Source organism: Lissotriton helveticus, chromosome 12 (genome assembly GCF_964261635.1).
Source record: "Lissotriton helveticus chromosome 12, aLisHel1.1, whole genome shotgun sequence".
Lineage (NCBI taxonomy): Eukaryota > Metazoa > Chordata > Amphibia > Caudata > Salamandridae > Lissotriton > Lissotriton helveticus.
The window spans coordinates 12,361,070-12,374,013 of record NC_136073.1 but is presented as its reverse complement, the minus strand read 5'-3'; the positions used below and the strand labels follow the sequence as shown (position 1 = coordinate 12,374,013).

The 12,944-nt window shown below is 44.8% G+C and overlaps 1 protein-coding gene across 1 annotated transcript in view; it reads right to left on the bottom strand.

The window, feature by feature from the left end:
• CIMAP1D (CIMAP1 family member D) overlaps nt 1-12,614 on the bottom strand; it is a 37,123-nt gene extending 24,509 nt beyond the window's left edge. Inside the window, exons 1-2 of the mRNA XM_078670167.1 lie at nt 12,554-12,614; nt 9,644-9,754 (exon numbers count right to left, since the gene is read on the bottom strand). Of these exons, the coding sequence (XP_078526293.1) occupies nt 9,644-9,754; nt 12,554-12,605 (163 nt within the window). The 5' untranslated portion in view covers nt 12,606-12,614. The remainder of the gene's footprint in view (nt 1-9,643; nt 9,755-12,553) is intronic.
• Between the last annotated feature and the right edge of the window lie 330 nt (nt 12,615-12,944).

Sequence of the window (12,944 nt, the reverse complement as noted above, 5' to 3'; positions counted from 1 at the left end):
GGAACAGGCACTGCAGCAGCAGTGACACCTTCAGTCACCCATTAAATGATACAGCAGCAGTGCAAGCTTCACCCTCACATGGGATAAGCACCAGCAGCACAGCAAGCTTCACTCACACATGAAACAAGCAGAGCATAGCTGAACTAACGGACGGAACAGGCACTGCAGCAGCAGTGACACCTTCAGTCACCCATTAAATGATACAGCAGCAGTGCAAGCTTCACCCACACATGGGATAAGCACCAGCAGCACAGCAAGCTTCACTCACACATGAAACAAGCAGAGCATAGCTGAACTAACGGACGGAACAGGCACTGCAGCAGCAGTGACACATTCAGTCACCCAATAAATGATACAGCAGCAGTGCAAGCTTCACCCACACATGGGATAAGCACCAGCAGCACAGCAAGCTTCACTCACACATTAAACAAGCAGGGCATAGCTGAACTAACGGACGGAACAGGCACTGCAGCAGAAGTGACACCTTCAGTCACCCATTAAATGATACAGCAGCAGTGCAAGCTTCACCCACACATGGGATAAGCACCAGCAGCACAGCAAGCTTCACTCGCATGAAACAAGCAGGGCATAGGTGAACTAATGGATGAAACAGGCACTGCAGCAGCAGTGACCCCTTCAGTCAACCATTAAATGATACAGCAGCAGTGCAAGCTTCACCCACACATGGGATAAGCACCAGCAGCACAGCAAGCTTCACTCACGCATGAAACAAGCAGAGCACAGCTGAACTAACGGACGGAATAGGCACTGCAGCAGCAGTGACACCTTCAGTCACCCATTAAATGATACAGCAGCAGTGCAAGCTTCACTCACACATGGGATAAGCACCAGCAGCACAGCAAGCTTCACTCACGCATGAAACAAGCAGAGCATAGCTGAACTAACGGATGAAACAGGCACTGCAGCAGCAGTGGCACCTTCATTGTTCCGAGGTGCCCCTCATTAAAGGTAAACCACTGCCCACGTTACTTTATGCGGATGACGCAATGCTCATGGCACGTACACCAAGGGCTCTGCGCCAGTTGATTAACGCATTTGTGGACTATATGGCCTCTCTTGACTCAGACAAACTTTGCCAAATCCCACATTATGGCATGTGGCCCTAAGAGCAGACCCCTCTCACACATGATAGTTGGCACCCATAGCATGAGTATTATTGATAACTTGTCTTACCCTAGTGGTCTTTCATCTAGGCATGGTTTATAGTCTGCAAACATTGTGCACCGCTTCACAAGCGTGTTAGGCGCCAACAGTTCGTTAAGCAGTCTTCCCCAACCATCGTGTGGCGCCGTGGCTCCAATGTTACAATCATATTAATCGCAATGCTTGCCGATTGCCATGTATGGGGCAGAGGAGTGGGGGAACTCCAGTTGTTCAGCTGTCCAGACTGTAGAGAATAGATTTTGTAGAAAGCTTTTATCTGTCCCTATTTCTGCATCACATTTTATTTGCAACCAGGGACTCGGACTCTGCTATATTACTGATTTGATTATGTTAAGGCCTCTTTCACTGTGTCTATCTATCTGGCAAAATACTGTGGCAGCTCTATCTAGAGATATTATAAATGGCCATCTGTCTCTGGATAGAGGTCTGTCAATTCCCTGGATCGCGTACGTGAAAGCCAAGTATTTGAGAGTTGAGTTACATTACATATTTTGGGATCCTCTAGTCAGTACTAGCATAAATAGGAAAACTGTAGCCGGTGCATTCTTAGAACTGGCTGAATCCCAGAGCATAAGGAATCTGACAGGGTAACCAAATGTGATGAGTTATGGGTACATGTCAGAAACTGTTAGCACCCCTGAAACCGGTCCCCGGATGCTTGTTTCCGGTCCAGGGAGGACATGGCTTGGCAGTTCGGGCTGGACTGTTCCCATGAGGCACAGGGTCAAGACTGATTTACATATGGCAGGGTCCGAACTCAGGTGGCAAAGTGAGCTAAAGAATGATGATGGATTCAACCCAGATCTGGGACTGGGGGCGAGTGTCTGAAAGGTTTCAGTGCTCCATTCCTCATCTCCTTGTGTCTGACTTGTTCGCCCTAAGTTGGCAGGGTATGCCCACACGTGGGTCCCTTGCTCACTTTGCCTCGGGATTCAAACTAGCCTGGCTGATGAAGGGTGTTACCCTGAAACCAGTTCTAGGATACTTGTTTCCGGTCCAGGAAAGACCTGGCTTGGCAGTTCGGGCTGAACTGTTCCCATGAGGCACAGGGTCAGAGCTGATTTGCATATGGCTGGATCTTAACTGGGTGGCTAAGTGAGTTAATGAACGATGATGGATTCAACCCAGATCTGTGATTGGGGGTGAGTGTTTCAAATGTTTCAGTGCTCCGTCCATCATCTCCGTGTGTTCAGTCACACATATTACAGGCGCAGCATAGCCAGAAGCCACAGCACAAGCTTCCGTTCACCCAATACACTCAAACACACACACCAAACGTGTACAGCAAAGGCATCAGTGCACCTTTCACTCAAAACAAGACGCACACACAGCAGAAGTGCTGCAAGCTTCACTCACACAGGATAAATACAACATAGAGAACAGTATTTCAAGTTTCGTTTATACACACAATGGATATAGTAAACACCAAACACCAGAGCAAGATTCCCTCAGTCACAAAATGGGAACAGCCGAAAGCAGCTGCGCAAGCTTCACTCACACAGGTTAAAAATAACATAAAGAACAGTATTGCAAGCTTCGTTTATACACACAATGGATATAGTAAAGAAAACACCAGAGCAAGATTCACCCAGTCACAGAATGGGAACAGCCGAGAGCATCTCTGCAAGCTTCACTCACACATGATGAATTCAACATAGAGAACAGTATTGCAAGCTTCGTTTATACACACAATGGATATAGTAAAGAAAACACCAGAGCAAGATTCACCCAGTCACAGAATGGGAACAGCCGAGAGCATCTCTGCAAGCTTCACTCACACATGATGAATTCAACATAGAGAACAGTATTGCAAGCTTCGTTTATACACACAATGGATATAGTAAAGAAAACACCAGAGCAAGATTCACCCAGTCACAGAATGGGAACAGCCGAGAGCATCTCTGCAAGCTTCACTCACACATGATGAATTCAACATAGAGAACAGTATTGCAAGAATTGTTTATACACACAATGGATATAGTAAAGAAAACACCAGTGCCGGATTCACCCACTCACAGAATGGGAACAGCCGAGAGCATCTCTGCAAGCTTCACTCACACATGATGAATTCAACATAGAGAACAGTATTGCAAGCTTCGTTTATACACACTGTGGATATAGTAAAGAAAACACCAGCGCAAGATTCACCCAGTCACAGAATGGGAACAGCCGAGAGCATCTCTGCAAGCTTCACTCACACATGATGAATTCAACATAGAGAACAGTAATGCAAGAATTGTTTATACACACAATGGATATAGTAAAGAAAACACCAGTGCCGGATTCACCCACTCACAGAATGGGAACAGCCGAGAGCATCTCTGCAAGCTTCACTCACACATGATGAATTCAACATAGAGAACAGTATTGCAAGCTTCGTTTATACACACTGTGGATATAGTAAAGAAAACACCAGCGCAAGATTCACCCAGTCACAGAATGGGAACAGCCGAGAGCATCTCTGCAAGCTTCACTCACACATGATGAATTCAACATAGAGAACAGTATTGCAAGAATTGTTTATACACACAATGGATATAGTAAAGAAAACACCAGTGCCGGATTCACCCACTCACAGAATGGGAACAGCCGAGAGCATCTCTGCAAGCTTCACTCACACATGATGAATTCAACATAGAGAACAGTATTGCAAGCTTCGTTTATACACACTGTGGATATAGTAAAGAAAACACCAGTGCCGGATTCACCCACTCACAGAATGGGAACAGCCGAGAGCATCTCTGCAAGCTTCACTCACACATGATGAATTCAACATAGAGAACAGTATTGCAAGAATTGTTTATACACACAATGGATATAGTAAAGAAAACACCAGTGCCGGATTCACCCACTCACAGAATGGGAACAGCCGAGAGCATCTCTGCAAGCTTCACTCACACATGATGAATTCAACATAGAGAACAGTATTGCAAGCTTCGTTTATACACACTGTGGATATAGTAAAGAAAACACCAGCGCAAGATTCACCCAGTCACAGAATGGGAACAGCCGAGAGCATCTCTGCAAGCTTCACTCACACATGATGAATTCAACATAGAGAACAGTATTGCAAGAATTGTTTATACACACAATGGATATAGTAAAGAAAACACCAGTGCCGGATTCACCCACTCACAGAATGGGAACAGCCGAGAGCATCTCTGCAAGCTTCACTCACACATGATGAATTCAACATAGAGAACAGTATTGCAAGCTTCGTTTATACACACAATGGATATAGTAAAGAAAACACCAGTGCCGGATTCACCCACTCACAGAATGGGAACAGCCGAGAGCATCTCTGCAAGCTTCACTCACACATGATGAATTCAACATAGAGAACAGTATTGCAAGCTTCGTTTATACACACTGTGGATATAGTAAAGAAAACACCAGTGCCGGATTCACCCACTCACAGAATGGGAACAGCCGAGAGCATCTCTGCAAGCTTCACTCACACATGATGAATTCAACAATAACAATTATGTTATCTTATGATATAAATTGTGAATTTTATACTGTGGAATATAATACTGTGATGCATAATATCTTGTATGTAATGTTAACTTTGTGCTTTTTTATGGTATGCTATGTTATGCAGTCATTTTATGCTAAATTTTAATGTTAATCTTGATCTCATTTTTTGTTATATTAATGTGCTATATTTTGTAATGCTGTGTTATCCCGTGCTACCTTATGCATAATGAGGTGTGCATTATATATGTGTGTATGCATGTATATGGAAGAACAGTATTGCAAGCTTCGTTTATACACACAATGGATATAGTAAAGAAAACACCAGTGCCGGATTCACCCACTCACAGAATGGGAACAGCCGAGAGCATCTCTGCAAGCTTCACTCACACATGATGAATTCAACATAGAGAACAGTATTGCAAGCTTCGTTTATACACACTGTGGATATAGTAAAGAAAACACCAGTGCCGGATTCACCCACTCACAGAATGGGAACAGCCGAGAGCATCTCTGCAAGCTTCACTCACACATGATGAATTCAACATAGAGAACAGTATTGCAAGCTTCGTTTATACACACTGTGGATATAGTAAAGAAAACACCAGCGCAAGATTCACCCAGTCACAGAATGGGAACAGCCGAGAGCATCTCTGCAAGCTTCACTCACACATGATGAATTCAACATAGAGAACAGTATTGCAAGAATTGTTTATACACACAATGGATATAGTAAAGAAAACACCAGTGCCGGATTCACCCACTCACAGAATGGGAACAGCCGAGAGCATCTCTGCAAGCTTCACTCACACAGGATAAATACAACATAGAGAACAGTATTGCAAGAATTGTTTATACACACAATGGATATAGTAAAGAAAACACCAGTGCCGGATTCACCCACTCACAGAATGGGAACAGCCGAGAGCATCTCTGCAAGCTTCACTCACACATGATGAATTCAACATAGAGAACAGTATTGCAAGCTTCGTTTATACACACAATGGATATAGTAAAGAAAACACCAGTGCCGGATTCACCCACTCACAGAATGGGAACAGCCGAGAGCATCTCTGCAAGCTTCACTCACACAGGATAAATACAACATAGAGAACAGTATTGCAAGAATTGTTTATACACACAATGGATATAGTAAAGAAAACACCAGTGCCGGATTCACCCACTCACAGAATGGGAACAGCCGAGAGCATCTCTGCAAGCTTCACTCACACATGATGAATTCAACATAGAGAACAGTATTGCAAGCTTCGTTTATACACACAATGGATATAGTAAAGAAAACACCAGTGCCGGATTCACCCACTCACAGAATGGGAACAGCCGAGAGCATCTCTGCAAGCTTCACTCACACAGGATAAATACAACATAGAGAACAGTATTGCAAGAATTGTTTATACACACAATGGATATAGTAAAGAAAACACCAGTGCCGGATTCACCCACTCACAGAATGGGAACAGCCGAGAGCATCTCTGCAAGCTTCACTCACACATGATGAATTCAACATAGAGAACAGTATTGCAAGCTTCGTTTATACACACTGTGGATATAGTAAAGAAAACACCAGTGCCGGATTCACCCACTCACAGAATGGGAACAGCCGAGAGCATCTCTGCAAGCTTCACTCACACATGATGAATTCAACATAGAGAACAGTATTGCAAGCTTCGTTTATACACACTGTGGATATAGTAAAGAAAACACCAGCGCAAGATTCACCCAGTCACAGAATGAGAACAGCCGAGAGCAGCTGCGCAAGCTTCACTCGCACAGAATAAATACAACATAGATATTACTATTGCAAGATATGTTTATACACACAATGGATATAGTAAATAAAACACCAGAGCAAGATTCACCCAGTCACAGAATGGGAACAGCTGAGAGCAGCTGTGCAAGCTTCACTCACACATGATGAATTCAACATAGAGAACAGTATTGCAAGCTTCGTTTATACACACTGTGGATATAGTAAAGAAAACACCAGCGCAAGATTCACCCAGTCACAGAATGAGAACAGCCGAGAGCAGCTGCGCAAGCTTCACTCGCACAGAATAAATACAACATAGATATTACTATTGCAAGATATGTTTATACACACAATGGATATAGTAAATAAAACACCAGAGCAAGATTCACCCAGTCACAGAATGGGAACAGCTGAGAGCAGCTGTGCAAGCTTCACTCACATAGAGTAGGCACAGCTCAGGCAACAGTGCACGCATCAATTACACTGAGTATGAGTACAGCACAAACAGAAAATGTAATCTAGAGACAGCAGACAGTGCAAGTTTATTGTGCACTCTCTTGAAAAACATACCAAAGGTTGCAATAGTGCACGTTTTCGTCACACAATGAATAAAAGCTACACATACAACAGCAATGCGAGCTGCAGTCACATACAGAACAGGCACAGCAGAGGCCGCAGCACAGGCTTTATTTTTAGATGTACATAGATGCAGGCGTTCTAGCAGCAGTGTAAGCTTCCCTCTCACAGTTGACAGGTTCAGCATAATCTGTAGCAGTTCAAGATTAATTCACTTACAGAACTGGTAGAAAATAGGCAGAAACAGAGCAATGTTTGTTTGTGGACTCTCATATCACAGTTCGAAGGAAAACATATTATGGGTTTTGTGTCAAATGATGGTGTTCACGAGAGAGCAGATGGTGTAGTGAGAGAAGCCCTCTGGACTGCATGTGACTAGGTGTGTTCTTATTGGTAAGCTTTTAGAATAACCCCTTGAAGTGTATCATATGAATCCTTGTACTTCATGAAACAAGGGGGCATATTACCAATGATTAGCGATATTTATCGCTAACGATGCTTAGCAACACATTTTTTAACGCTAAGCAAAACCGGAAATTATCGCAGAGATAACTTGCTATTAGCCACGCTTATCTCAGAAGTGATAAAAATCCTCGCGCTAACTGCCACTGAGAGATTATCGCTGGAAAACCAACGATAATCTCTCGAAGTTTGGCGTTAGCTTGATGATAGGGGCACACAAACTTAGCCATGATATCCACCTTCCATGGGATGTCATGGCTAAGTCAGGAAAATACCAGGTGTAAAAAAAGCAGCGCTAACCGCGGTTAGGGCTGCTTTTTTTTATCACTAACAGGGTTAGCGAAATCCTTGATAATAGGAGAAATGTCGCTTAACAACATTTCTCCTATTATTTTTCTCTGGAACGCCCCTTTGCATCTCATTAGAGATGCAAGGGGAAGCGTAGAGGAAAAGAGTGCTAACATGCGTGTTTGCGTGTTAGCACCCTGTTGCTGATAGGGAGATAATTTTATCTCCATTTCTTGGCTTTTAAAGCCAAAAAAGCGGGGATAAATTCCTTGATAATATGCCCCTAGGTTTTTTTTCCATGGTTCTCGTACATCAGTTGAATACAGGCGTATTTGCTCACCCCCACAGAATCTTTTGCACTACCTTGCATTGGTGCATAAAGGGGTCGCTTGTGACTAGCGCCGGGGACCCTGGTGACAAATACGGCCCTCGTAAGTCTATCCTCTAGAGATAAAAGGTGATCAGGAGAGGCCCAGTTACTGAAAACAGAGCCAAGCCTGTATCTTAGCAGCTGGACAGGACAGTGAGGTCAGTGTCCAATCACAACGGGACATCTCGGGTGTCCTTTAATCCCATCACAGACACCTCACACATCTCTGCCTGGGGGCTAATGGGGGCTGTAAGCAGCACCTGCCCCTCCCAGGCACACCGGATCCCTCATCCCTCCGGGGATGTTTGTTGGGTCACTGGTTTCCATAGAGGCGTCATTGAGGCCGAAGGAGTCACTGGTCCTCACTGCCGCCCCGGGCCACTCGAGCGCCGCTGAGACCCAACCCCCACGGTTGTCCTTATATGTAGTTGAATCTCTACCTGTGTATGTCCATGTTCCAAATAACACAGAATGTTACCACATTGTTGCACATGTGAGTAGGGCCCTCAGAAGCTATGCCAGGTGATAGACATTGCACCTTAAAATTGAGTCCAGAAGTTTCTGCTTCCAAATCCCCGAAGCTTAGCTCCAGATGGATATCCCTTGAGGATATTGACGTAGCCTAGACTTACCTGTATGCACTTTCCATCTCGGCATTTGCTCACAAAGCTTTGATAGCACAACACGTCTGCAGTTGATATTTCAATATGATTGTTCGCCCTAAGTTGGCAGGGAATGCACAGACATGGGTCCCTTGCTCACTATGCCACTGGATCCAAGCTAGCTTGACTGATGAAGGGTGTTACCCAGAAACCGGTCCCAGGATGATTGTTTCCGGTTCAGGGAAGACCTGGCTTGGGATTTCGGGCTGAACTGTTCCCATGAGGCACACGGTCAAGACTGATTTGCATATAGCTAGGTCTGAACTGAGGTGGAGAAGTGAGCTAAAGAATGATGATGGATTCAACCCAGATCTGTGACTGGGGGTGAGTGTCTGAAAAGTTTCAGCGCTCTGTCCATCATCTCCTTGTGTTTGCTTTGTTCACCCTAAGTTGGCAGGGTATGCCCAGACGTGGGTCCCTTGCTCACTCTGCCACTGGATTCAAGCTAGCCTGGCTGATGAAGGGTGTTACCCAGACACTGGTCCCAGGATGCTTGTGTCCGGTTCGGGGAAGACCTGGCTTGGCAGTTTGGGCTGGACTGTTCCCATGAGGCACAGGGTCAAGATTGATTTGCATTTAGCTGGGTCTAAACTGAGGTGGAGAAGTGAGCTAAAGAATGATGATGGATTAAACCCAGATCTGTGACTGGGGGTGAGTAACTGAAAAGTTTAAGTGCTCCGTCCATCATCTCCTTGTGTTTGCTGTATTTCAATATACCACCAAGGCCATACCATTCAAGTCGCCCTTTTTCACATGGGTGGGGCTTAAAACTTTGACTTCGCTAAAACAATTTAGTACCCATATTCATCCAGATAGAAATGTGTTTTTTTTACTGCAACCTCTGGACACACTTACTGACATCACTGAGACGGCCATGGAAGGAGTACGCAGGGCTAGTGTAGCGCGTGTAGTCATGGTTGATAAAGCCCACGGTTGGGGGCAGCTTGTATCGCCCGGGCCCAGGTCCTGCATAAAATAAACACACAGTGAGAAAAAAACAAGGAATTGAATACAGAAAGTGGCCATGAGGCTCTAGAAAGATATGCAATAACCACATTTTGTCAGTTTCCCAACAAAGATTAGGAGATACAAGCAAAGTTGTCCTGGGCTTCTGGTATTACATCACTTTATGTTATGAACTAATGTATGTGGGAGGATCACTCAAAAATATGTTTAGGGTCTCAATCACTACATCCAACATGGTTTCAGTAGTTGGAGATATACCAATAACGTATACATATAATCTATGTCCAGTCTGTGAACTCCTCCAGGAAGACCAATTCATGTAAAGTCTTTCTACTCTCCATTCTTCTTCACAGCATATTTTACACACATGGTCAGCCCAGCCAACGCGTTTCGTCCTTTACACAGGACTTCATCAGGGCTGCGAAAAGGCAAATAAAATAAATATATGTACAAAGAAAACTATGGAAAAAAACCTCTATATACAATCACCCATCCCGCGGTTCATGTTCATCAATAGTAGATATTCTTAAATATCTACAGACCTGTGAATTCAGAGGTGATGTATGCAGAGGTGCAGTTTCCAGATATGATGTATTTACGGAGGAGTTTGATGCTCCGGTCCTCTGACACAAATTTGTTAACAGTACCGAGGTTTAGGAAGGCCAAATGGGGAGGGAGAGCTATTGCCACGGCTGCTGCTCAACTGTGGAACTCCTTCCCATATGAGCTTTCGAGCCAGGTGTCCCACTCGCTTTTCCGTAAAGCCTTAAAGACCTGGCTTTTTTCTCAGACGTCGGTATGAGCATGTCTTTCTATCTGCACCCTCAGGTTCCGTACACAGCGCCTTAACGCCCGTGGGCTAAGTCCGCGCTCTACAAATCCAATATTCATTCCTTCATGCCCATGAGCTGCGAGTGATCGAAATCCAGAAGAGGACTTAACACTGTGGGTGAAGTAACATGACCTTTGTGTGCTTGGGTCCAGGGGGGGAGACATCCCTACAACTTTTTTTTTATAAATGGCCAGGACTTGGGGGCGAATTGTAGGAAAACTTGGGGTGGAATGGTAGAAAAAGAAAAAGGTAGTTTTCATTTTGAAATCTAAACTCAGAACCTCCATGCAGTAGATCGGATGCACACCAGAGCTTGACTATTGGGGAAACATCCTTTACGACGCAACTTTTACCACGCAGTGCCTTTACAACCCAGGTTTTTCAACGCAAGTCATTACAACAAATTGCGCTTGAGGGCGCACTAGGATAGGTAATAGTTTAATTTACTATCCAACACCTTCCCTACTATCCACGGGGACTGGAGTTGGAATAGTAAATTAAACTATTCACTATCCAGCACCCCCCAACGCAAGTCGTTGTAACGACTTGCGTTGAAAAACCTGCGTTGTAAAAGCATGCGTGGTAAAAGCATGTATTGTAACAACGTAAATCCGAATATTGACTTGGGGCTACTTGGAAAACCCTACATCTGACGCCACCCCTGACCATGAGTTTCTGCAAAGTGTTTTTTTTTATTCTGAAGCCCAAATCCAGAGTCAGCTTTCAGGTGTATCCTGGTTGGAGCACTTTTGACTGACGTTGTTCCTGGTGACTGAGACTTCACAATGCGGCTAAACGGCCTCGTGGAACCAAATTTGGTCGAGCCTTCAGGCTGGTCAATATTTTTAACTGTAATAGAAACTTGTAAGCCTGGAGGTAAATTCCTCATTGTGAACCACCTGCCCCTCTACCAGCTCCACCACCACCACCACCACCACCACCACCACCACCCTTAGAGCACCTGAATATTCCCAGATGCCAAGGGCACAGGGGGCGGGTTCCCTGACAAACGTATGGACCTCCTACTTCCAACTTATTCATTATCTTTCCTATTTCTCGTTCTTTTCTTAAGCTTATTTTCATACTATTTTACCATTAGTTTTCGTTTTTAAATATTGTGTTCCCATGGATATTTTATATGGTATTTTCATCACACATTTTCTTGGTGTTGTTTTTGACTCATTTCCACCTTCAGGTTTTCCATTACTCTGTTACGTAATGTGATTACTATTCTTTTCATTGGGTGTATTTTTCTTTTTGATTTTCCACCGATCCAGACCCTGCTGGATCGGTGCTCAGGGGCAGTAGCACTGGGTCCAGAGGTCTGAGGGGCCCCCTGAACCCTGATTTGTGCTGTAGTGCCTGGGGGCCCATGTCCTTCCTTGCACCAGAGCCCATGGCCCCATGGCTGAGCCACTGTCTCTGTTGGACCCTTCTATTGACAGGCACATCAGGTGCTGTGGGTGTGCAGAGGGATGTGCAGGTAACACGGACACGAGTGGGGATTTGAGGCTGAAAATGTGCATTTTCAGGAGGTCAGTAAATATCCAGTGTCCCTTGAAAGGAAGGAGCTGGAGTTTGAAGAGCTGTCACTCACTCGTGGGGCGCAGCGAGGCACTATAATATGAACAATAAGTTTAATATCACTATCTTGCATTACATACAGTGGGTCGTGCCACACTTCTGTCAGCAAGAACATACTAAATAAATATAAGTGGACAATATTTTAGTCCTTTGTAAATAGCAGAACAGTTATTTTTCCCAGGAATGCTGGCAGTGTCTGGCAGATGTTTGGTTTTTCTTTGTGTCCAAGAGCTGAGTGTGATAGTAAACTGTAGAAAAACATGTTCGGTCTACTACATGGAAAAGTGTAGATAAATGGAACACATATGGGCGATGGTGATTGACCCCAAATGCCACCACCCCTTGTCGTGACCCTCAAGTCTTTCAATGTGAACCCTACATACCTGTCACACGGGCTTCAATCATTGGAGCTTTCTTCTCACCAGCTTCACTCATGGTGGAGGACTGTATGCCCACCTCTGGACGGTGGACGGTAGGGGAGGACTGCATTCCTTCCTCAGGACGGTGGACGGTAACAGCTGAAGTCAGATGTTCTTCACACAACCCCTTGAGATGCAGCCGACGTGGGAAGCCCTAACTCCTACGAGCAGTGGGAGTCGGCGTGAACAGGCCTTCGTCTCTTCTCCTGATCATCTGATGTAGGATGTAGGTCTCCTCGGGCTGCTTCTACCATCAGAAGGTCGACCTGCAGCTGACTGGCAATGATGTGACAGGCTCATCTCTGGTGTCAGGCAGTCTGTGATGTGGAAAGGTGCTCACCTGAAGTGTCGAGTC